The following is a 24,804-nucleotide window of genomic DNA, read 5'->3' on the forward strand; positions in this document are numbered from 1 at the left end:
GTATTGAAGCCCTGCCACGCAACAGAGCAGCTTCTGAATGACCTCGAGTCACTCAAATCAGTGCAACTGCTCCTAAGTTTTTAAGTTTAGCTGATTAGAAATGGAAAATAGAAAATAAACATGCCTTTGGAGGGAACTTTCGTACCAACAGTACACCCCCCTCGTAAACTGGGTGACCAACTCTTGCTGTGTACCCAAAATATCCCCCTTGGACTTGGTGGACTTCATTTCACAACCTCCACTTCCAGAGCAAATGTCTGGGTGAGACACAGGGCCAGGACCAAGCCAGCCAGACCCTCTGGGCTAAATTTTGCAGCTGGCTACCTTTAGACCTGCAGCCAGGTGCAAGAAAAACATGTTTCTGCCTTTTTTTTTTAAAATGAGTAACTCATTTTAAACAAAACAGTTGCATTTCTGGTCCAATCTTTGTCTTGCTCTTCAACAATATTCCTGTCTGTCACAAAAAAAAAGCTAAAGATTCCTTGGTTACTTACTCTGTTTCTTTGTAAATTAAAATTTAAGTAAGTTCTCCCCATCTCTGACCAACTTCAGCAACTTAAAATCCTGGTACTTGAACTCTAGTTGGTTTAATATTCCTGATTTGTCTACCTGTGCCCTCCTCAGACCAGTAATGCAACGCTCAGCTTGTGTTGTATTTTCTTACTAGCACATTTGCTAAGTTTCTCTCTTATCTCTGTGCAATTCCACTGCTTGTTGCTTTGAGCACTGACAGTACAAAGCGATGTCAAGAAAAAGATGTTCCCATCTTTTGGGTGTTCTGGTCAAGCACTAGACTAATACATTCTGATAAACCCAATTTAGGTGACTTCAAAAAAACCATTCATTTGAAAAAAGGTGAAAGCCACTTGCTTTTTGTCACCCTTTTGTGACATCTTAGGGTAACCATAATATGTAACACCAAATTCTTATACACACCAGCAGCATATGGCTAAGTGAGAAGTTATTCAAGAATAAAGACCCATCTTTTAGGAACTGTTACTGGTTCCAGACATTAGGACTGTAACCGCAATTATAAACATGAAAATGTAACAGCAATTTTCTTGATGCATCTTCAGGACACAATCAACACACTGCAAGGAAAGACATTTCCTCATCAGCTCCGATTTTGGGTGAGCCTGATGAACTTTATTACCCTCTGCAAAACCAGACCTTATCACTGGCGGTATCAGCACCACCTCCTGCCTGAGGCAGCGCTTACAGACTGCAAGAAGCCCAAAGCAGCACTGTAAGAGTTTCCTGAGACTCCCACCAAGGCAGACCTCTATTTTGCATACCGTCCCACACAAAATACCAACTGCCCAACCTGAGGTCAAAGGTAAAAAGGCCAAAACCCACAACCAGGGTGTTAAGGGAGCCAAACAGCAACACGGCTGCAAGTATAGCAAGGTAATTGGTGAAAATAAACCAGGAGCCACTAGTGAGTGAATCACATTTCATACTAGTAGGTAAGGGAAAAAAAAAAAAAAAAAAAAGAAAACACCAGCATTACAATAGTCTCCACAAGCCTGGATGAGATGAAAAAAACACAACAGAATCACTCCTAACTCCAAAGCAGGCAATGAGTTGAACTCCAGGGTGCGTGGAGCAGGCACCTGGTAAGCAAACATCTGTAAAAACACACACAGCTTTACCTTGTCTTCAGCTGCTGCTCCAGAACATGTGAGGAACCAGTAACAGGGGGCAGAAAATCCCTTCTGGGCTCTTACAGGTGGCCCCAGCAGCAGGATTAAAGCAAGGGAGCAGCACAGCACATACAAATAGCTGTAACTGCAGCTGCTGACAGACTGTGCTAATGCTATACAGCCACGTTTTATTTGTACTTTGTCAGTATGAAAATGTGTATGTTTTCTTTCCCCACACAGCATCTATAAATAACCGCCACAGTTGAATGAAAGTCTGCTTTCTTCCCAATTCCTAGCCCCTGCCACTCACGACACGAGGTTGTTATGGAAGCATATTTATAAAGTTCCCTCCCAGAACTACGCCAAAGAACCTGCTACAAACTTTTCCATCCATTTACAAAAGGCCAGCTCCAGGACTTCAAATCATTGCATACAACCCGTCACAAATACAACCCATTTGGAGAACAGGTGCCCCGAACACAGCTCTGTTCTCCTATACAGAAACTCAACACTCTCATTTACCTACAGAGAGAGGAAAAGGGCCACGCTAACATGGGAAGATGGAAACAGGACAGGAGGAACACGTATCGGGCTTGTCTGCACACTCCCATTGTACAGAAGATTTGCATCTATTCAAATGAGTCCTTTTGGTTAGAAAAGAAAGCAGAACTTATCATCACTTAGGTACAACACGTACCACAACTCCTGCTTCATTTAGGAACAAACAACCCCAATATTGGCCTCAAAGTGTATTTGGGGTATTAGCAAGACAGCTACTTGTCAAATCTGAACTCTAAACAGCTATCCCAACTTCAAACCCTGAATGCTTGTAAGTGACGAGCACGGTACCTCGCTAACCACCACCTTTATTTTATTCTGGGAAAGAGAAATTCCTCAAAACCACAATAACATTTATTTGCCTACAGCAGAAACAGGTTGTGGGGTGTTTTTTCAGATGGCACTGACCCCATTGTATTATATGGATATTAGGTAGAGGCAGAACAGTTCGCTGGGGTGAGCAGAGATCTCACAAATACAGGTGGGAAAAACCTAAACAGGCACACAGGTAAATAGTACAGAGCTGGTGATGTTCTATTTTAATCCAGCAACAGCAAATTCAACCCAAAGCACTGATCAATGGGAGAAGAGCCACGTTTAACCTCAGGCTTCAGGTATTTGAATGGACACCTTCAGCGTGCGCATTTACCTCTAGTTATGAGGCAGAAATTTAATTTTTTAAGGATTTCCTGAGGCTAAATACATTTAAAAACCGAGAACAACACTCGTGCACTCTGTGCCCGCTGCCTCCCGTCCTGTCAACCCCCCCCAGCCCCTTAACACCCCCTCAGCCCCTTCACATCCCCTCAGCCACCCCCCCCCAACGCCCCCTCAGCCCACCTGCCGCCGCTCCGAGCCTCTCCGCCGCTCCCCTCGGCCTCCTGCTCGTCGTCCTCCACCGTCACCTCCCCGCCGGCCGCCGGCAGAGCGGCGCCGGCCGCCCCCAGCGAGAGGAGGAGCAGGAGGAGCAGCGTGAGGGCGGCCAGGGCGCTGCGGGCCCGCGGGCCCCGCATGGAGGGGCCGCGCCTCGCCCAGCCGCACGCAGCGCCCCCCTCCCTCCCTCCCGGCCCGTCCCGCTCCCCACCGCCGCCGCCGCGAAATGGGCGCCCGCCGCCGGCCCGCCCGCCCCGCCACGTCCCGAGGCCCCGCCCCCAATGCAAGAAGAACGGTGATTGGGCGAGAGGAGCGTCGCTCAGCGCGGCGCTGGGTTGTTATTGGTGGGGAGGGCGGAGACGGGGGGAGGGAGGGGGGGTGTTTGTCAACACGGCCGCAGGGCCAATCGGTGGCGCGGCGCTCGGGCCAATCGGGAGTGCATGATTCACCGAGCCGCTCGCTGATTGGCCGAGCCGCCGCGCCACGTGTGTTGCTGAGTGGAGGAGCCGGGACGCGCGGCCCCGCCCCTTCCCGGCTGGGCTGGTGACGTGGCTGTTGCTGCCGTGAGCCGGCAGGGCGGGGCCAGCGGCGCGTACCACGCGGCGGGCGGGACGGGGGGGGATGAGGGGGGGAAGAGGCTGAGAGGGGGCTCCCCCCGGGGGGAGCGGAATGGGCGCGTCCAGGGGGAGGGAGGGGCTGGGGCTGGACCCCGGGGGGGGGAGATGGGGGGGGGGCTGAGGGGGCCCTGGGGACGTTTGGGGGGGGCACTGAGGGGATTTGTGGGGGGTCTGAGGGGTACTGAGGGGGTACTGGGGGGATGAGGGGAGTTTGGCGAGGTTATTGGGGGTGTCTGGAGAGAATTGAGGGGGTCTAAGGGGGTCCTGAGGGGGTCTAGGGGGGTCTGAGGGGGTACTGAGGGGGTCTAGGGGGTGCTGGGGGAGGTGTGGGGGGTATTGGAGGGGTACTGGGGGGTACTGAGAGGGTCTAGCGGATATTAAGGGGGTACTGAGTGGGTCTGGGGGGCTACTGAAGGAGTACTGAGTGGGTCTGGGGGGTATTGAGGGGGTCTAGGAGGGACCTGAGGGGGGTCTGGGGGCCTTGGGGGATACTGAGGGGGGTCTGGGAGGATAATGAGGAGTACTGAGGGGGGTCTAAGGGGTACTAGGGGGGGTCTGGGGGGTATTGGAGGAGTACTGAGGGATACTGAGGGGGTATTGAGGGTGTCTGGGGGGTGCTGAGAGGGTTTGGGGGGTATTAAGGGGGTACTGAAGGGGTACTGAGGGGGTCTAGAAGGGTACTGAGGGGGTTTAGGGGGTACTAGGGGGGTCTGAGGGGTACTGGGGGAGTCTGAGGGGGAACTGAGGGGGTCTGGGGGCCTTGGGGGTACTGAGGGGGTCTGTGAGGATAATGAGGAGTACTAAGGGGGTCTGAGAGGTACTGAGGGGGTACTGAGGGATAGTGGGGAGAAACTGAGGGGGTTTGGGGGTCTTGGGGGTACTGGGAAGGTCTGAGGAGGGTCTGGGAGGGATAATGAGAAGTACTGAGGGGGTCTGGGGGGTATTGAGGGTGGTGCACAGCTTTGTGCCTGGCTGCCTTATCACACAGTCACTTTATCTGGACCCAGCTTTGAAATCGGCTCTCATCATCCTGATTGTGCCGCCTGCCAATGTGGATGTCAACTGCAAATTGTATTAGGAGTGATTTTATCTTTACTTCCAAGTGACTAATGGAAGTATTGATCATGTACATGTGTAGGCCTGATCCGGGAGGGACCCCATTAGAAGTAGCCTTACTCATTGTTTTATAACCAATTCTAAAAAAAATAATCCATGTGGCCAGTGTTTTATATATGCTTAATTGATGTTGCATTACACTTTTTATTTCCAAGAAAATTACACTTTTTTTTTTTTCCAAGGAAAAATTATTTGAAAAGTTTATTACACCTCCCAGAAGAAATATATATATTTTTTTCTTTTTGTCTTCTTGAAGCATGAAATGAGATTTCTATTAGGCCTCTGGCTGCCGTTACTACTTCCTTAATAACTGAGTCGCATACCAATTTTTTTGGTACTTAGCCATTTACTACATCTCGTGCAGCTGCCCTTTCTGAAGACACATACCATCCTGGCACTTTTTTTTAGCTTTCTAGAATTTCAGTAAATATCTAGGTTTACAGAAAGGGAACATAACAGGCATGGGATCTCCACAGCCTGGTTTAGATCTCTCCAGCTGGTTTAGAGCTCCTTGGCCGCAGTTACCACCGGAAGAGCTTTGCTGGTTACTAATGGACTGAAGTTTATCAAGTCACTGTTAAGTAATTCACCCATGGATCTTCCTGGGTCTTGACAAGCATAGGTCATAAATGTTCAATGAACATTTTGGCATCGTTATTGACATTTTCATCATGTCCAGCTAGTAATGGGCCTGTACCATTACTCGAGTTTTCTGTTATTTTTGCTGTGCACAGCCCTGCCAGCTATGGATTTCCTTTGATGTGCTTCACTTCCAATGACTACTCTGCTTCTCATAACTTCCCATTTATACCAACGCTCTTTGGTTTCCTGTTTCCCCATTTGGGCTATTTATTTTTTCATTTTTCATCACTCTCTCTCCGGTCTGCTAGTAACACAGGAATGGCCACAGTATTTTCCTCCTTGATTTTGGAGTCATCACTCTTTGACCATCGTTCTTTTGACTCAGTGAACTCCTTCTGAAGAGCTTATAATTGTTATTCATGAACTCCTACCTATTTTTTTCTTCCTGCGTGCACTCTGATGAGTTGAAAAAATAGCTCAATTAAAGCACCAGATGTATGCAGAGTCAGGTCACAAACGCTCCTTTCCAGACAACCACTGACTTGGAATACAGAGAATTTTTTTTTTTTGGCATCATTCATTACACTCCAGTCCAAAAGAGTTTACCTTGTGCCGCGTGCCAAGCGGCTCGTGTTAGAATATTGTCATTTTTAGTAACTCAAATGACACTTTATTATTACATCCATATGGTCTTTTGCTAATATTTTCTTTATTTAGATAACTCTTCTTTCTTGAGTGTCTACCCCTTCATATGTTTATAAAGAGTAATCAAATTCCGTCTGTTTTGCTAGGCAAACCAAGCCAAAGGCTTTTATTCTTCCCTTACACTTTTGGCTCTCTGTTCCCCCGTTCATCTCACTAGCCCTCCCCTGCACCTGTTCCCATTTAAATTAACATTTCTTGCATAGCAGTGCTTTCAACAGTCACGTTGAAGGGTAACTCTAATGTATTTAAATTTAAAACTCCATTGTATTTATAGATTGTGCCCAAAATTTTAGCATTGTGTTACGCTTTTTGCAGGAAACTCTTTATTTTCCCACCAGTTATTCCAGTGGCTTAGAAACAAATACTCAACAGCCACAGACACCAGCACATTTCAGGGTATCTGAATGCTTCCTTCACAACAAGACTTGCACTTCTACCTTTGTGCTGATTCAGGAGGGTTTATTACACTTAAGGCAAAACAGTAACAGCCTTGTGCAAGTGTCCCCATCACACCCACGAGCATTAACTCATTTTCTCACGTTACTCCTGTCCCACCCAGATCAGAAGTCTGCCAATTCCTGCTTTTTGTGTTAAGGGGTCCAACAGTTTGCAGGTGAGTCTATGTTTTCTTCTAAACACCTTACCACTGCAGCATAAGGAGTGATGATCCTAATCCGTTCTCACTTTTCTGTTTTGGAAATTAATTTTTCTATTACATTGGCAATGCTGTTCAGAAATCCTTAAGCCAAACACTGCACTACAACAGTATAAGTTTCTCTCCGTATTAAAATCTTGTGCCAACAAACCCAAACTTCCTGCTTTTTGCAAAGCATGACTCACATGCTCCGTTCTGTTTTGACTGAGTGACATAAGAGATCTATTTCAATCATATGACAATAACTTAAGATCCAACCAGACATTTAGCTGGAAATCAAAGCCTGTACTTGCAGGACGATGGATGTTAATAGGAAGGGTGCTTTACATAACTCCATTTAAGATCTTGCCTGCTTTTCTTGAATAACTTGCTCGCAGAGCAGCCAGGCACAGCAGTGAAAGCCCAGCATGCCACCTTGTGGCTGCCCTGTACCAAGGGCCATTAGTAGTCCCCTGAAAAATGATTTATTTGTAGCCTGCTGTTCCCCCAGGAAAACTCAGGCTCGCAAAATACTGCATATATTGGAATTAGTATATCAGCACCCTTGCTGATATCTTTTATAAGCAGAATAAAGTCAAGCACCAGATCAAACCAGAGGTGGGAAGTGAAGCAGGTGTTATCCAGGAGAAATGCCACCGAACTGCAGTTTGCAGGATAAAAAAATTAGGTAGCAAGAATGTAATTGCTGGGATGTGAGTGGAAGAACAGGCTTGGAGAGCCACTGCCAACCAGAAAAAGAGTTTGCCTGGAAGGATGAATGCTTTAAAATGCTTCCACTTGTTTTCTCCTGCGTGTTTGTGAAGTTTTACCTTTATTGGTTGTATCTTTTTGAGTGTTTCATGCCACTTAGGAAATGAATGAGACAGACAGTTGGATAAACATGTCTGACACCCTGAGACTGCTGTGCCTTCGCTAGGATTTCACTCAGGTTAGCACACACTTTTGCAATAGGTTTAAGCTGGGCTAAGCCTGTTACAGAAGACGGTCTTACAGCCTTCCCACTGCCTCTTGCTGCCTTCCTCATACAGGCACAAATTCAGGAAAACCACCTCTGATTTTGCTGGTTGTTTTACCTTTCAGAAAAATCAGCTCGTTGCCTACATATGGAAGTACCAGGAAAAGCTGGCAAATGGATATTTCCCCACCATAGGGTGGGAACACTCCTTTTTGGGGACGGTGCTTAGACTGAAGCAGCTTAAACTAGTTATAAAATTCCCTTTCAGGGAGGTGTTACGTGCTAAGTTTGTCTGAGCTGGTTCAACCTCACACACCTGGCAAGAAGCTGCTCTTTTCACCTGTGTGGCCATCGGTTCAGCACAGGGGCTGAGCAAATGGCAGAGCCAGCAAAATCTGTGTACTCAGGACCCGAATGGATGGTGGGTGACGGGAGTGAGGAGCACAATCTTCCCTTTTGTCAACAGCAAGCTGTTCTCTCTCCTACCCTGTGATTTCCTAACGTGTAATTTCAGCCTCAGATGAAAAATCAGCTCCCAGAATCAGGCAGCCACCCTCCCCAGCCCGACGGGCCACGCTTCCCTGCTCATCAGTGTGGCATTTTGCTAGGGTTAACATCCTGCAGTTGCCACCCTGTTCGACAAGGAAAACATTTATTCAAACAAAGCAGGTTCAAACGCCTCCCTCTGTACTGAATGAAGCGGAGAGGATGAGTGTTGGCTCCCAGAGCGGCTTTGACAAGGGGCAAACACAGGCTTGTACAGAATGACTTTGAGGCTTTGCAAATAGAGCTGGCTGTCACTGAAACTTAGGGAAAATGCATCTCTAAAAGGTCCAGTGCCCTCTTTTTGTGCACAGGCAAGTCTCAGCACACCCGAAACTGAATATTCTGGGAAAGATCTTCCTGCGCTCACTGGAACTGTGCCTCACTGACCGATTCAGAGAAAACGCTAACAGAAAGCAGCATTATCTGTAAGTGGAAATGTTTGCATTCCTCCGGGCACGTGCACTGCGGGATGTGTTTCAAGCCAAAGCCAGCAGCGGTTGCTTTGAGGCTACAAACATGTTTATCACCTCGTCTTGAACTTCAGCACCAGCACTCCTCACTCAGGTGGGATTTGAGAGGCTCCCGCATGTAAAGGTGGGTTTGCTGATTCGGTGTAAAAACCCCAGGACTGGTTTTTGTTCCAAGCAGAAGTCAAACACTTAGGATGCCGAACGGAGTGACACCCAAACCCAGTCAGCCTCTCCTTCAACATTAAGGCGTTGTGGGAGAACACAGCACTCAGGAGGGATTTCTTTCTGAAATCTAGATTTCATTAGCCATGCGTTTTTGGACTTTAAAACGTGTATCTTGTGGAAAAATCGTTGCCAGCAAACAAAACTCTGGGCTCCTCTGTATAGCAGTCACATGCTCTTAATAGCGAGTCACCTGCTCTGTACAGAAAGGTAAGGCCTCAGCTTACTCCGATAAGCCTGGCTGATGATAATAGAGCCATTGTGGAAATAAGGCCCCATTGTTCAAAGGCTGGCGTGCCTGCCCAGGGAAAACAAAAGGAAACGTTTCTAGCCTTAAAAAATCACAGCGGAATTGCAGGGGTTGGCAGCAGAACAAGTCAGTCATGTGCAGAACTAAAAAAAAAAAAATAAAAAGAGTCAACAGCAGCTTTTCTGTTGTGCAAATAAGAAAAGATTCTCCACTCGTTGTGACCTTGTACCTGCAAATCCCAGCTGCCTACATGGGATGAAGCCTGGAAAGGGCTTTTTTTTTTTTTTTTTTTTTTTTTGTGGTACCAGTGCCTGGCCTCAGCTTGGCTACCAGGTTTGGGCTTGGGATTGTCTAGGGGATGGTGTCAGCAGCTGACAAGCCACGGAAAAGGGGGAAAAAATGCGGAAAAAGTAAAAAAAAAAAAAAAAAAAAAAAAAAGGTTTTATGCACTCCCTGATGGCAAACCCCATTGAGTTTTACACTGGGAGAAGCAGCAGCGGGTGCCGGCCGCCCCAAGGTCCAGCACCTCCTGTCCCATCCACGTCCCCATTTGTCCCGGGGGGGACACTGCCTCTGTGGGGGCAGCTCCCCGGCTGCCAGGCGGGGAACGGGGGCTGTGAAGGGCTGAAAAAGCCTGATAAAGGCTGTGAAGGGCTCCGGGCTCCCCCTCAACCCCACAGCCCAGCCGGGAGCCGCTCCCCCAAGCGGGCACTGTTGGGAGCTGTAGTCCCGGGCTCGCCGCACTACAAGTCCCAGCCTGCCGCAGAAGCAGGAGGAGGAGGAGGAGGAGGAGAAAAGGAGGAAGGAGGAAGGGAGGGAGGTGGGAGGCATCCAGGCGGCTCGGCTCAGGGCCTCAGCCCGGCCGGGAGAGCCCCCCGGGGGCGGGCCGCGGCGGCATGCGGCTCCCCGGCAGGCTCGGCCCGCTCCGCAGCACCGCCCTGGCTGCCCGGCCGCCGGGGAGGGACAGGGGCAGGGGCAGGGACAGACACACGGACAGGGACAGGGACAGGAGCAGGGACGGGGACAGGGACAGGGATAGGGACAGGGATAGGGACGGGGACACGGCAGCTTTCAGCCGCGGGCGGCCGGCTGGCACCATGGCCGAGGAAGCCAAGCGGCTGGCAGCCTGCGCAGCGGTGGACAGGCACGTCCAGGTGAGACCCCGGCTGCTTTCTCCGTCCCGTCCCGGTCCCCAAATTCGTCCCCGAGCCCCCCTTTCTGGGTAGGACACCCCCAGCTTTTCCCTGCTTTCACTCCTTGTGAGCTGGGCTTGCCCCCTGGCTCGTCACCCCCCAGCCCAGCGAGCCCTGTGGGGGTGGCAGCCCCATGCCAGGAGGGAGAGGGGCGAAGGGTTTGGGTCACCCCATCAAGGGTTGGATGGGATCGGAGGTGTCCCAGCTTTGGGGTAGGTTGTGGGGAACATTTGGAGGCTCGGTGGTTGTTGTCGAGCAGTGGGTTAACATCAGGGAGTGGGTTATCGCTGAGCCATGGGTTATCTCACCATCTCTTCAACAGCGCTGAAGAAGGGGTGTAGGGCTCCAAGTCCATATTAGCACTCGTGGGGAGGGAAAAATCCCTTTTTCCACCCTGCTTGCCCCCAGCCCGATTGCCAGCAGCTTCCCTGGTGTCCCACAAGTGTTTTGCTTCCTTTGCAGCCACTCCGTCCTCCCCCAGCGCCCTGCAAAGCTGGCAGTGGGATGGGGAGATCCCGATTTGCAGTGGCATCAGCTCCTTCCCTTGCTGAAAGCAAGCCCCAAATTTCACAGCGTGTGGGTTTGTGAAGGGTTTGACCACCAGGAGCGGGGCTGCTCCGTGCCTGGCACTGCGGGGTGTCATGCAGTGGGTGCACTTTCGGGCAAAACGTGACTCCTGAGTCGTGACTTTTGCACTATTTTATGGTCAGGACAACTTAACGGTGACGTTTGGCCCTGTCCCAACGGGTTGAAGTTCAGGGCCTGGCTAATAATGAAAGAGGCAGCAGTGGGAGTAATATCGCAATGTTTGCTCTGCAAGCTGGCTGGAAACAAGTTGGAGTCCCCCCAGAGCTGGATGGTCTCAGCTATTGCAGAAAACCCATCTCCCTTTCAGCTTGTATCGGGAGGGAGCAGCTGCTTTGCCCGACAGTTTTGCTTTTGGCCGTTGCTGCTATCGCTGCTAGCAGAGGGAGCAGTAGGATTCCCAAAAAAGCAGCTGCAGATCGCCTCCCGTGTGTGCCAGGCACGTGTGGAAGGTGCTGCTGGGTTTGGGTTTGGGTTTGGGGCTGGGTTGGGCAGGACACGGCTCTGCTGCAAGCTCATGGCACTGGGGCTGCCCTCCCCAACATCAGCTCCTTGGGCAGCCTGCAGCAGCTGCATTAGGTGGGGATCAGGAAGGGATCCCTTTTTTCCTTTTTCCTCCTTCTTTCTCATTGAATTAAAGCCAGGTCAGTGTTTTTACCCCCAGCGCTTGTCCCTGGGCAGGTGTGAGAGCAGAACCCACGGTACCTCGAGCAGACACCGGGATGGAGGAGCTCAAACAGGAGCAGTGCAGGTAGCACGGAGCCCTAAGCTGCCTGGGGACAGCTGGCTCTGCCTTTATACAGCTCCTCCAGTGCCACAGAGGACTGAAGATGCCCACGAGGAAACTTTGGCCTTTGTGCTACTCATCTCCAGTTCTTTGCTCATGTAAATCCAAATCTTGGAAACTTGTGCTGGACTGGCCATGCCTGTGAGGTGTTGCTGGTGCACTCAACGTGCTGTGCCCTGTCTGTAGCTCAGGGCAGGCTTGCTGTGCACCCATTTTAAAAATTTTGTGGGTTTGGGCTGGTTTTGCCCCTGCTCTGGCTGGGGTTGGAGCTGAGAAGGGAGAGAGAGGAACCGTGGTAGGTCAGGGGTTGTGACAGCACTGCTTTAGAATGGCTTAAAGTGAATTTTGGGAAACCTGCTTAGCCCAAAGGCTTGCCACCTCCTACAGGAGGGTGCTTTGCCCCTCCTCACTGATAAACAACTTCAGTTTTATCTCTGTTGATGAGCCTGGTGAGCTCTTCCCACCTCATTACAATGGGGTGGCTGATGCCGAGACTTTAACCATTGCTTTAGGGCTTCCAAAAAGTTGTCCCAGCCTGCAGAGATGAGGTCAAGGAGATGAAACTGCCCCTTGCATGGCCAAAACGAGCCTTGCTCGCCCCTTGCAGCTGCTCTGCTGGGCTCTGCCAGCCAGGCAGGTGAAACTGAGAAGCCCTGGGAGCTGTTGGGCTTCTCCCATGTCGTAGCTCTGCTGGCAGTGTCGCAAGCACGTGGCCGTGATCTGTTGCTTTCCCCTTCTTTTGCAGAGTCACGGTGGTTAGGAAGAGCTGGAGCTGTTTGTGTGCTGGGTTTCAGAGAACTTTATTATTTTTTTTTTAAGCTTTTAAGCTGCAGAAGCAAGGGAAGTCATTAATCGTAGGGGAGGGTGACCTGCCTTGAGCTCTGCCTTTCCAGGCAGGCTCACGTCCCAGTAATGTTTCAGCCGGTTGAAATGCTGCAGATGTGGCTTTGTCCACATCTGCTGAGCTCTGACTTGTTGCTCACGGAGGAAGAGCTGCCTGACATCCGAGAAGGAACACCCAGCAGCTCTGTGCCTGCACTTCTGGCTGGCTGGAAGTCTTTAGCATCTGAAATCTCTGTGGTGATACCGTGCCTCCTTAAGTCAATTTAAGCTTTGGATCCCGTCCAAACCTGGGGCAAGTACACTGAAAATGAGTGTGCAAGATGCCACAGGCAGTTCTTGCTGGGTGGGAGGCTGAGCTGGTAATAAAACACAGGTTTACACAGCAAAGCATCCTCTGGGGCAGGCAACACGACTGCGCCCAACCACCCTCAGCCTGCGGCGTGCTTTAGAAACGTGTCTGTGTTACGGGTGAGACCGCAGCGATCCTGGAGCCGGACCACAAGCAGAGAAAGTCCAGGGCCGAGCTGTGTTTAAAACACGCTGCCAGGCTCACTCATCCTTCAGGGCTGTCGCCGGAGCCTCCTGCAGCCAGCTCCGTGCCCTGTGTAAGGGGATGGTGTTAGTGTCTTCTAGGAACTGCTTTGCTTCAGCTGCTGGTGCATGCCCAGCATTATTAACAACACCGCTGGCAGCAGCCCGCTGCTGTTACTGTGCGGCTTCTTCGGGAGATATTATCTGGAGGCCGTTTCACCTTCTTCCTCTGTGGTATTGGGGGAAGCTCCCAGCTCTCCGGCAGGAGAAGTGCTGCTGTTGCCTGCTGGTGAACCGCAGGGAGCTCACGTTCCTCTCCGCCTGTCTCGGAAGGAAAAGACTCGTCCTGTGCCGGGGCTGGGGCTTGCAAACAGGGCTGCTTGTTTCAAGGAGATGTGCTGCTGGCTGGGAGTGCCGGGAGGCTGAGCCGTGAGACCCCATGCGAGTGTTTCCCAGGCTTCCTTCCTGCTCTGCGCTGGGCTTTTGTGGGGGAGGACAAATCCTGTTGTTTTGGCTGCCCTCGGCACAGTCCCTCAAGGATTAGTTGGAATTCAAGCCCTGATGTGCTGCTGCTGAGGCTGCCTCTGGCGCTGCCAGCAACCAGCAGCGAGCGTGCATTGAGCACCCCGAGAGCCAGACACAGCGGTACTTAGCGAGCTCAGGTCCTGTAAGAAGTGAGTGAGTTGCTTAAAATCCCTCAGGGAGAGCAGGCAGCAGTCCTGCCACGCTGGAGCGAGCTCCTCTCCTTGTCTGAAGCACACTGTCAGCGGGCATTTCCAGGCAAAGTTCCCCTTGCACGTGCCCAAAATACAGTCTGGTGGAACAGCAGAGGCCTCGCACCGTGCCCCACTAACAGCTCTCCTGTCTCTCTCCTTGATTTGCAGAACAATCAAGTTCTTGGCATCGGAAGCGGTTCCACGATTGTCCACGCCGTGCATCGATTAGGTAGGGTGCTCCCCGTCACGTCGCTCCTCCTCCAGAAAGTCCTCTTGTCCAGCTGCCCCAAATAACTGGAAACCAGGCGTACGTAGAGCTCGTGCTCATACACTGGGTGTATTCACCCCGCTGCCCTGTCCTGCTCAAAGCCGGAAGTTACAGCCGGGCCTCGTGCTCCAAACTTTTTGCACAGAGAGCCCCGAGGAGGGACTGATTCCCTCGGCTTTGCTCAGCAGAGCAGTGCTTTCCACCTGTTCTCCCCGCAGGGCCAGGCGATGCACTTAACTGGCACCCACCACAAACTGGAGCTAAAAGCCTTCCAGCTCTGCCCGGTCCCGACTTGCTTTGTGGCTCCGGGCCCTGCAGCTGCTCTGCTGCCATTAACCCGTTCGCATGCAGCTCACGCTGCTTCATGCTGAGGGTCCTGCTGAGGTGTGAGCAGGGCAAGGAATGAAATCCTGTTTCACCTTTTTTTATACCCCGCAGCTAGGTCGCTCTGCTTGCCTCGAGGTGCAGATTTGCTTGGGGTGTGATTCAGAAATTTTCAGCCTCTTTGCAAAATTCTCAAGTGAAGCGAACGCATTTTTGCAGAGTGGCTGCAAAGTGACTCCCAGCTTCTCGGGCAGAGTGCAGGACAGGGCACAGGAGGGATCACGGTGTGACCTGCCTGTCGCACCCACATCACCCCACGCCTTTGTATGTGCTGGGAGGTGGCTCGGGAGCTGCCATTCAGCTGCCTGGGTTTGGCTCAGTGTTACGGCCACTTCCGATTTTAACACGGGATCGATCTCAAAAGAAAAGTGAGATGTGAGTTGTAGCAGCACATGGCCCTGTGTATTTCATCCCTGCAGGGCTGCAGTGCCTTGAAGCCTGTGGCCCACGTGCTCGCTCTGATGAGCTGGCTGTTGCATTGTATTTACAAAAATCACATTTTTGGCCGTAGCAATATCATACCGATAGATTTTCATCATTTGAAATTAACCCGGGGGAAGAAATCTTTCCTTCCGTTTCACGGCATACCGTGCCTCATTAATCCTTTCCCTGCCGTATATTTAAATGTTTTATAAGAAATGGGCGCGATGTCCCCAAGGCAACGAGCCAGAAAACCTCTCAGGCAGCTGCTGCAGCTCTGTTTACAAGGAGCACAGCAAAACCTGTCTAATGGAGCGAGAGAAGGGAGCGGGGCTTGTGTCCCAGGAGCTGCTGATGAGGCACAACCCTCGCTTCTCCGCTGCTGGAGAGCCAAAGGTTAACAGCTCGTGGAGTCCGGGGCTGGGGGGGTGTTCAAACACCGCTGCAGAAACAGAGCCTGAGCCTCTGCAGGGTGGCACCTGTTGGTGTTTTGAGCGTGACTGAGTTATTTGCAAGCCAAGCAAGTAATTGCGGTGATTCAGAGCGGCTTTTCTGAGCTGATTCCTTAAAGCGAGAGTTGCTGCGCTGTGTTTCCTTCTGCAACGAACAAACCAAGGCTTCTGCTTTCTTCCTCCAGCCGAGCGGGTTAAAGAAGAGAACCTGGCAATTGTCTGCATCCCTACATCCTTTCAGGTAAGCGCTTCCTCCTTTGTTTTCTTTTAGTCCAGGCGCTCACAAACGTCTTTCCTTTGGCTGTGGTGAAGCAGGCTCGTAATGCAAAACACGTTGGAGATGCTGAGTCTCCTTCCCTCATTCTGTACCAGGCCCTGAAAGCTGTGAAAATCACGGTGCAAGCTCTTGTGTTTTCAGGAGGAGCTTGACAGCATGTATCAGCTGCATTTTACAAGAGATTGCGGGAGAGAAATCAGCTTAATTTTTCCTTTGCAGTGCAACTTTTGCAGGGATCAGCTCATACCAACCTAGCTGTTAAGAAGCTGGCGGGGAGAGGGAGAATTGTGGCTCTGTGGTAAAACTCAGAGCTGCTCAGGAAGCTTTTGAGCTGCTTCTGTGCCTTCAGGCAAATGCCTTTGGTCTCTCTGCCTCTGTTCCCTGAGGTGGAAACACAGCTGCGGAGGAGCAGCTGTGCACCTTGTCCCCTTAGGGTAGAGAGGAGACGGTGCCAGCCACCCGCGGGGTTTTCAAGGCTGGGTGACAACACTCCAGTCTGGGAACTGGACATTTGTCCTTTTCTTGGTCCTGATGTGGATTCTGGGATTGTACTTCTGTCACAACTTTGTCACCGTGAGGACAATCCTACGGTGAGGCGGGCTGCCCAGAGGGGCCGTGCGCAGTTTCAGAGGTTTGTGTAGCAAATCCCTGAGCAGCCTGGTAGCTGACCCTGCTGTGAGCTGGAGGTTGGATGGAGACCAACCTAAATTATCCTAAAACCTTATGAAAACTTAATACCCTTGTGCCCTGCAGATGCTCTTTAAACGTGAGGCTCTCTCTTCTCAGCAGTTGCAAACGACCAGTGGCAAACTGGATGTAAAGCAAACTGCTGCAAAGGGAAACAAGTAAAAAATATATATTTTTCAACCTGTATCCGTGCTTCTGCTTCATGCATACACTGTAGTGATGGCCTCTCTTTGATCTGACTAAACTGATCCCTATCCTGAGGTGCCATGGGCTGTCAGAATGTATTAAAACTCTTCTGAATTACGTTATTAGGTCTTGGAGGGAATATTGATAAAAGTTTCGTGGCAAGTGTGGGCTGGAGCCTGCCCTGCCTTGAAGTGCTGGGATTGTTCACGTAACATTACAAAGTTTCTTCCCAGTAAAACACCCGGGTTGCTGGTAAAGGGAGGAGATAGGTCACACATGCACGAGCCCAAATCCCCCAAACGTGGGGCTGCCTTGTATCCTGTGCAGTCTCTCAGACCTCAACCCATTCGCAGGGAAACGTTCCCAGGTCAGCAAAACAGCCTCTTATTTTCGCTACGTACAGGTGTAAATGGCTGCCTGAGGTCACTGGCAAGGAAGAATTGCTTTCAGTGGGCTTTTATTCTTCTCCCTTCCCTGTTGTAAGGTTGGGTGATTCCATCACCATCAGTAAAGCTAGTGCCGGGGTAAGTATCCGTCCCTTGGCTTTTGCATTGTCTCTTCTTTGCACCCGGACGCGTGCCGAGAGCACGGAGCCAGACCCTTGTGGGCAGCGACCCGTCGCTGCCAGGTCCTGCCACTTTGCCCCCTGTTGTGGGAGCTCTGCTGCTGATTTCTGCCGGCCTGCTCTCATCGCCTTGCAAGCAGAGGGCCCGAGGAGAGCCACCTCGTTTCCACGCCGCTCGCTCTGGGCCTGTTTGGGATCTGGCCTGCATGTGCAGCACAGTGTTTTCCAATGCTTTCAATTCCCAGATCCCTGAAATCTTCCTACACGAACACCACCAATGTACACCCACTGACGGGGATCTTTTTGTACTTTGGGAGCCCTCGGGGCAATCCCAGTGCACAGTTTGATCAAGAGCCCTCAGCCCATGGGTGTTAAAGCTGCATGTTATGAAGTGATATAGAAATATAAAAGATACAAGTTGTTTCTCATTGCCAGGGCTATCACGGGCTAATCCTTCTTAGCGTTTCCACATGTGACTGGTGCACTTTTTAAGTGGGTAAAATTGCTGGGAAGGAGTTCATCCAGGTTTCTTGGAATAGCCACAGCACAACGGGAAGTTCAGACTCGAGCAGAATTCATGCAAGGAGGGACAGTCACTCAAACAGTGATCTGCAACGGAAAATTCAACCCATTTAAGGTTCTGTAAGCTTCGTCTTACATTCATACAGGTGGACCAAGGGGAGAGTAGCTCCAGGTGCTCTGTGTCGTGTTGCCACTAAAGGGAAATGCACGGCTACTTCAGTAAAAGTCTGTCGGGGCCACCAAAGAGCTGTTCCAGGAGGCTTCCCACACTTTTGCCATGAGTTGTGCTTTTCCTTTTTGCTTTTTCATTTGGTGTTTGTTTCTTTCTGATATGAATAGCACTTTCATCATTAGCTCCACATCGCTACGGTGCAAATAATTCATTTTCCTGCTCCCATTTTTCAGACAAAAGCAATCTGAGGGGCTAGATGGGTGCAGGGGAGTATAATGTCCCAGCTGAAATTAAAAACACGGGAATCAAAAATCCTATATGTGTCCTCATGCTTAGACACAGGTGTCTCCCACCAAGCTGACGGGCCTTCCCGCTGTCTAGGATGGAGAGACCTGCACTCAGGCCATTCCCTTTGCACCGTCTGAGCATTTTGAGTTCAAACCATCATTATTTGGACAAAAGAACCTGGTGCGGGAGCAGCATTTCCTCCTTGTCGTGCCTTGCTGCTGGCTCTCTGTGAGCTCAGGACAGAGCCCTGCAGGCTTTCCAGGGTGCCTCCATCCTTGCTGTGGTGTGGGGAACGACCCCACAAGGCTGTTTTCCTTCCCTACCCCTGGTAACTGGTGTTCGCTGTGTTCTTGGTGCGCAGGCCCGGCAGCTGATCCTGCAGAACGGCTTAACGCTGAGTGACCTGGACAGACATCCAGAGGTATGCGGGACCGAGGCCTCACCTGCCTTGCCTTCAGCCTGGCCCTTCCTAAAGCACCAGGCTCATCTGTCCTTGGGGAGAAAAGCTGCAGGATGGGAGAAAACTGGCTTAGTTTATTTTTTTCCCTGAGCTTTTTAGTTTGCTCAAGCAGTGGTCTGGCTGAGAAGCTGGGTTTTAGGGTGACTTGGGCAGGGATTGTGGGCCAGGAGGCTGTTGAACCGGGCTCCTCCATTTCACAAAGACCACAAATGCCCCCAAATCCCAACCACTGACACCACAAGGTGACCAGAAAGCGCAGGGCTTGTCCCCGGGTGGTCCCCTGAGACGGCAAGATCTTCACTGAGAGCAGCACCTTGAGGCCGTGTGGGTGAGGTTTCCACACCGAATTTCTTCTCTCCCTACAGCTCGACGTTGCCATCGATGGAGCGGATGAGGTGGACTCAAACCTCAACCTTATCAAAGGTGGCGGGTGAGCCTTGCTGTCTGTGTGTCTGCGTGGGGCGCCGGTGGTGGGTGGCTTTGGGGCAGTCCGATGTTTTCTGACATTTTCTGACATTTTCTTTTATTCCCTTGCAGTGGCTGCTTGACGCAGGAGAAGATAGTTGCAGGATATGCAAAATGCTTCATTGTTATTGCCGATTACAGGTAAATATTAAGGTTTGTTACACCTCTGTCTTGTGGGAGGATTTGGGTGGTCCCATGTTAGGCTGTTACAGTTCTTCCAGTGGGTCAGGGGAGCAGGGATAAGTGGAGACGAGCCTGATTCCCAGTGCTTCAGCGATTGAATCTGGCCTTTTTTCCTTAATTTTCAACTCAGCAGGCCTGCTTACAAGTCAGCAGGGCTTGTGGGGAAGCTGCTGCTCTGTTCTTTCTGAGCTCAGTGATTGTCAGCACGGAATAAATTTCCCCTTCTGTGCGTGCAGCCATGAGGCTGTAGAGAAGCCAATTTCTGTCCTGTTTGTTCAAAGTGTGTAAAAACAGGGCTTATGAGCAGAGCTTTGCACATTAAACTTTTTCTTCTTGCATACATGCAAGTGCAAACTGAGTGCTCTGTTCTCTAGAGCCTTACACCTGAGGGATTTGCAAGAGAGAATTTGATGTGTGTTATGTTAATGGTGGTAGCAGTGTAATGTCTGACACTAATCTCGCCTCAAACCGTGTCCTCAGGAAAAAATCAGAGAGTCTCGGGGAGCAGTGGAAGAAGGGAATCCCCATTGAAGTCATCCCCATGGCTTATGTCCCTGTCACCAGAGCCCTGACCAAAAACTTCGGGGGTGCTGCAGAGCTGCGGATGGCTGTTAGCAAAGCGGTGAGTGGCCCTGATCGGCCCCGGGTGCCCAAAGGAGCCACCTGAATGTGACTTTTTGTCTGATTAAATCTGGTCCCTTGTGTAATTCTCCCCCAATTACACTTCGGTTAATGAACTGCATGTTTAGATGTTGGGCTTGCTCATGGAAGGCCTCTCTGGCCTCCCTCTCAAAGCAAGCAGCCCCGAACAAGGGGAAGAGGGATGGCCAAGCCCACGTCTGAGGGCTGCTCTGGGTCTCTCTGTTCACAGCACATTGCTGTGCTTGTGGGATCCCTCTCTGTCCTGCTGGGGCCTCCATCTCACCCACACATACCTGACCTGCTGCTCTGCAGGGATGTTTGGGGGTTGGAGGGCAGTCTGTGCCACCAATGTGTTATGTGGGCAGCTCCTGGTGATCCCAGGCTCCTGAGTGTTACACAGAGCAAGAGCTGCACTAAATTGAAACCAAATCTGCTTTGTTTCCACCGCCACTGTCCTATCCTGGCTGGGACAGTGGGGCTTAGCCAGGGAAAAAGAGAGCTGTCTGCAGGAAAAAGCTGGAGCTAATGCCTGAAGGCTGAGTACTTGGTTTTGGTGCATTTCATCCCCTGGCCAGAGGTTGAGGGGCTGTGTTTAGGAGCCTGAGAAGAGCAAACCAGTTGTTGTCCATGAACTGAGACCAGCCTTTCTCGGGAATGCACATTGGTGCTGCTCCAGCACGAGCCCTGACTTTGGAGGATGCTTTTTTCCTGCCGTGGTCCTTGCTGGCATGTGTGGTCACAAACCCTGCACCAAGCTGCTGAGACATCTTGTTCTCAGCCCCAGCTGTCATGTCATTATTGAAAGGACCCAACTGTTGGGGTTTGAGAGTGCTGAGCACATCTGGGACACTGAAGGCCAGCAATCCTTCAGCTCCCAAAACCTCCACATAGCATCCAGCAGTACATGGCACACCCATATTGCTGGGGTGGAGGGTCTTGTTTTGGCCTCAGTCGTGTATTTTTACCAAGCCTTTTTAGGACATTCATCTGGTTTTACTCTTGCAAAAAGGATCCTCTATCACAGTGATGAAATCACATCATTATTATTTCCAGCTTCTGCATGATTATCTGTGAACTGTATGCAGAAGAATGCGGGAGGCGTAGTTGCCTCGGGTGATGTTTTTTCTTACAGACTTATTGTTCTCGTGGAGCAGTGCACTGCCCTCCTTTACTTGAACGATGACTTTCTCTGAACTGGTGCAGCGGGGACAGCTCCCGGTGCGAGGCCGTGACAGTCCCTCACCGTGCTTGGTAGGAAAAGAGCTCAAGGTGCTGACAGATGGGTTTGCTTCCCAGGGCCCCGTGGTGACGGACAACGGGAACTTCATCCTGGATTGGAAGTTTGACAAGGTTCATGAATGGAGCGAAGTGAACACTGCCATCAAAATGATACCAGGTAATGTCTGTAACTAAAAACCAAACACTGGCTAAGGCTTGGTCCATGCTAGAAAAGCCCCAACCTTGGGATAATGTGTGTATGTGTGTGCGTGTATACCATTTTGTATTTTAGTCATGCCAGTCTTATTCTCTTCCTTACTCTCCTCATGTCCATTTAGCAAGAAGCTTTTAATGGAGCCACTGGTGGACTCAGGAACGAGGGGTTTGCACTGGGCTACGTTATTTTCATTTTTGCACTGGGCTGTGTTATTCAGAAACTGCTTACAGCTCCGTCTCATTACTTGTGTAGTCCTGGGGACTCACCTTGCTGTAAGGTTGCAGGATATCGTACCTGTTGTTACAGCTGTTTATGTGCAAAAGAGAAGCAGTGGCCAATGATTCTGTTTCCAAATGGAACAGCTTCTCTGCAAGGACTCCTGAGCAGATGAAGCCTGGCTCAGCCTCTTCTGGCCATCTCGTCTGGAGTTCTTAGCAAACGTCTGCTCTTGAATCTGGCCAATTTTTGAATACATATTCTTGTATCTTTTATCTTTGAGTTCATCCCAGATAACTGCCTGCCCCTGCAGCGCACAGCAGGACTGCCTTTAGCTTTACTATTGCTCGTGTATTGCCAGAACGCATAGGAACAGGCTGGGATCCTGTTGCAAAGTGGCAAAATATTGTCCTGGCACCATCATTTAAACAGGACCAGCCAGAGGCCATGAATTTAGGCTTGGTGAAGAGTCCCCAGTAACTTAAAACTGCTTCTGTTTAGTGGCTTTGCTTCCCTCTGTGCTTATTGGAAGGCTGACTTGCTGAAAACAAACCCAATTTCTTTTCTCCAGCTCTCGGAGCAAGCTGCCAGGGTGTTACCTCTGCCCTGGCTTGTCTTGGTGTCTGCGGTCTGAATAATTACTTGGCACTTGCTCGCAGCCAACAGTAGATGGCGGGTTCAGACCTTTGGCAGGAGCAGATCTAAACAAACCAGTGGCTGGTGTAAATGAACCAGAGAGTGCTGCTGGGCTGGGCTGTCCCCGTGCAGTGCTCCGTATCCTAGGCAGCGTGCGTGGGCTCACCCAGCAGTCTCACTGCTGGCTCTGAGTGTTGGTGGCCTCTGTCTTTGGGTCCGTTACGGGACCAGGGTTTTGGCATGCTGAGTGCCACGTGCACCAGCAAGCTGCCGCCTTGGAAGGTCTCTGGGGGCTGCAGAGCTGTGCGTCGCTACAAACTGCCAGTGTTAAAGATGCTCGAGGATTTTGTGTGCCTCAAAACAGAGCTGATGGTATCCCTGGGCTTTTCTTTTTGCTGTATAAGGAAGGACCGACTGGACAAGCATCGCTTTGATGCTATTTTTTTTTTTTCTTCCTCCTTGATCTTTGGCCTCAAATCCATTTTGCCCTTAATTGCCTGTAGACAGCATGATTAACTTCTCATGGGCTTTTCTGTGGCTGTAATCTCTGTGGTATCAAAGGTTTAAGCAATGTGAAAAGCGGGCTTTTCTCCCCTGTCCCAGAGGAAGTTTCGGTTTGATTCCTAGAGGAGTCTTTTGCTGGCTGGGAGGAAAGCCTGGAGGCTCTGTTTGAACCCATGGCACTGGCTTGCATCCTCCACCTGCCTGGTTTGGAAACCACGAGCCTGGGTGTTTATGGGCTCTGGCTGCAGCTCAGTGACCACTGTGAAGTTAAGAGCACCCCATAATTACATAATTAAATGCAACCAGAAGCATACCTGCTAATGGGCTACAAATTGCAGAGGCAGCAGCAGATCTGCTGTCTCTTAATATCTGAACAAGCGTTACCCAGGTGTATTCCAAGAAGATAATTTTTCAGACATGTTTAAAAGCTAAAGTGGTTAAGTTTATGGCTGTGTGGCTTCCTCTGACTCCTGTGAGCTGTCTGAAAATGCCTTGTTTGTGGTTGTGTTAGTGTAAAAATGGTGGCTGGGGTGGTGTGAACATCACGGGGAGCTCTGGGAGCTGTTTCTTACTCTCCAGAGAGCTTCCTAGGGGGCTGGCTGCGGGGAAAAAGCTTCCCAGGTGTTCCCGGTGTGGCTGATGCAAATCACCCAGGCTGGATACATTTCTCTGAACCTTTGATGGCTCCAGCATTAACGCTCTCATTCCCAGGTGTGGTGGAGACAGGGCTGTTCATCAACATGGCAGAGGTGGTGTATTTCGGCATGGAGGACGGCTCGGTCAGTGTGAGGGAGAAGCAGCCCCGCTGATGCCGGCGCGCTGCCCGCTCTGCTTCACCTCGGGCCACTTGGATTCAGCTGTGGTAACGGTGCCAGCCTGATGTTTTGCCTTAACGAGCAGCGGGTATCGCAGGAGGCGGACGGGGAGTTGAGCAGAATCCGCTGATGTGATACTGAATGTCTTTTTTTTAAAAAAAAAAACAACAAAAAAATTATATTCTATTTCTAGATATATATATATTTTTACTTTACAGGAATGTTGTCTTTTTTTAAAGAATCATTTAAACAAATTGCTTTAACATTTTGATTTTCTAAGAAATATTTACCAAAAAGAATACTTCTTGTTTTGTGTTTTATTTTTTTTTTTGTTTTTCTTTTTTTCTTTCTTTTTTTTTTTTTTTTAAACAGAACTTGAACCCTTCGGGCTGCTCTTAGCGCTCAACGATTGAGGTCACAGATACAATCCTAATGCACCATCCTTAGCCACCTTGGCTGGGAGGATGGTGTGCATAATAGGAGCACACCCAGTTGGGACCTGCTGATGCCTTATTTGGAACCTTTTTGGTTCGGTATTTTATGCCTTTTATTTTTTCTACACCACTGTTTTTTAATAGTCGGGATGTCTGATTAATCCTCTGTGCATATGACAAATCTCTGAGCCTAGGGGCACTGTGGTCTCTGCGTCCCTGTGTCTGGGACGTTAATAAGGGCCTTTTTGGGGCCTCTGTATGGAGGAGACATTCATCCTTTGAGCCAAAATCTGTTCTCTTACAACTGTATTAACCCAGTACCTCTGTTAAAGCCTGTTCCAGTAGCTGGAGATGTTCAGAACTTCATCCTTGTAAAAGGAGAGCAGAACCTGAGGGTCCTTGAGGATGTTTACGGAAGCATTTATGAGCAGCTTGGGGCAGTGCAGAATACTGTTCTGTGGCAAATTACTGGTTTGGAATGAAGGTTAATGATCACCTCTCGCAGCTGGTTGATTTGTGGAAGGATGGAGCAGAATGCGAAGGAAAACCGAGTCTTCCTGCCTAAATTTACCGTATGTAGCAGGAGGGAGACACTTATTTGATATATTGTTCTCTGTGTACAGGTGCTTTGCATGGTTCTGATGTCAAAATGCAAGCCCTCTTTTTGTGTTAGAGACACTGAAATAAAGAACTGTTATACCAGGTCTGGTGGTGATTGCATTCTTCAGGTAACTACTCCATGAGCAGGTGGTTGTGAGACTGATCTATGCTCTAGTTCTATTAAAAGTTTTTCTGCATTTTTCCCTTAAAACAGCACTTCACCCAAGCTAAATTCACCCTGTTGCATTTGATTTCTTTTTGCTTAAGGTAAACACATTATTTTCAATGAACCCTTCTCTAATTATCACGTGCTAGCTGCAGCACTTACAACGTGCCTGTCTTAAAT

The 24,804-nt window shown here is 50.2% G+C and overlaps 2 protein-coding genes across 2 annotated transcripts in view; one reads left to right on the forward strand and one right to left on the reverse strand.

Annotated features, from left to right (window-relative positions):
• Window positions 1-3,256, reverse strand: part of EIF2AK3 (eukaryotic translation initiation factor 2 alpha kinase 3) — a 40,644-nt gene extending 37,388 nt beyond the window's left edge. The window contains exon 1 of the mRNA XM_082759380.1: window positions 3,042-3,256. Within this exon, the coding sequence (XP_082615506.1) occupies window positions 3,042-3,214 (173 nt within the window). The 5' untranslated portion in view covers window positions 3,215-3,256. The remainder of the gene's footprint in view (window positions 1-3,041) is intronic.
• A 6,810-nt stretch (window positions 3,257-10,066) lies between these two features.
• Window positions 10,067-24,562, forward strand: RPIA (ribose 5-phosphate isomerase A). Its single transcript, XM_082758537.1, has 9 exons — window positions 10,067-10,346; window positions 14,016-14,076; window positions 15,557-15,612; window positions 18,430-18,489; window positions 18,894-18,958; window positions 19,066-19,134; window positions 19,657-19,798; window positions 21,115-21,214; window positions 23,321-24,562. Exons 1-9 carry the CDS (start codon window positions 10,089-10,091, stop codon window positions 23,416-23,418), a joined length of 909 nt encoding a protein of 302 aa, XP_082614663.1. The 5' UTR covers window positions 10,067-10,088; the 3' UTR covers window positions 23,419-24,562.
• Window positions 24,563-24,804: the final 242 nt, after the last annotated feature.

The sequence above is a fragment of the Aythya marila genome (assembly GCF_965140915.1).
Source record: "Aythya marila genome assembly, chromosome: 4".
NCBI lineage: Eukaryota > Metazoa > Chordata > Aves > Anseriformes > Anatidae > Aythya > Aythya marila.

What these genes read in the sequence shown, in the direction of transcription:
- RPIA (XM_082758537.1), top strand. Translation starts at nt 10,089, where the DNA reads ATGCGGCTCCCCGGCAGGCTCGGCCCGCTCCGCAGCACCGCCCTGGCT. An exon ending in CGGTGGACAGGCACGTCCAG is followed by an intron (nt 10,347 to 14,015) that starts GTGAGACCCCGG and finishes CTTGATTTGCAG; the next exon opens with AACAATCAAGTTCTTGGCAT. An exon ending in ACCTGGACAGACATCCAGAG is followed by an intron (nt 18,490 to 18,893) that starts GTATGCGGGACC and finishes CTCTCCCTACAG; the next exon opens with CTCGACGTTGCCATCGATGG.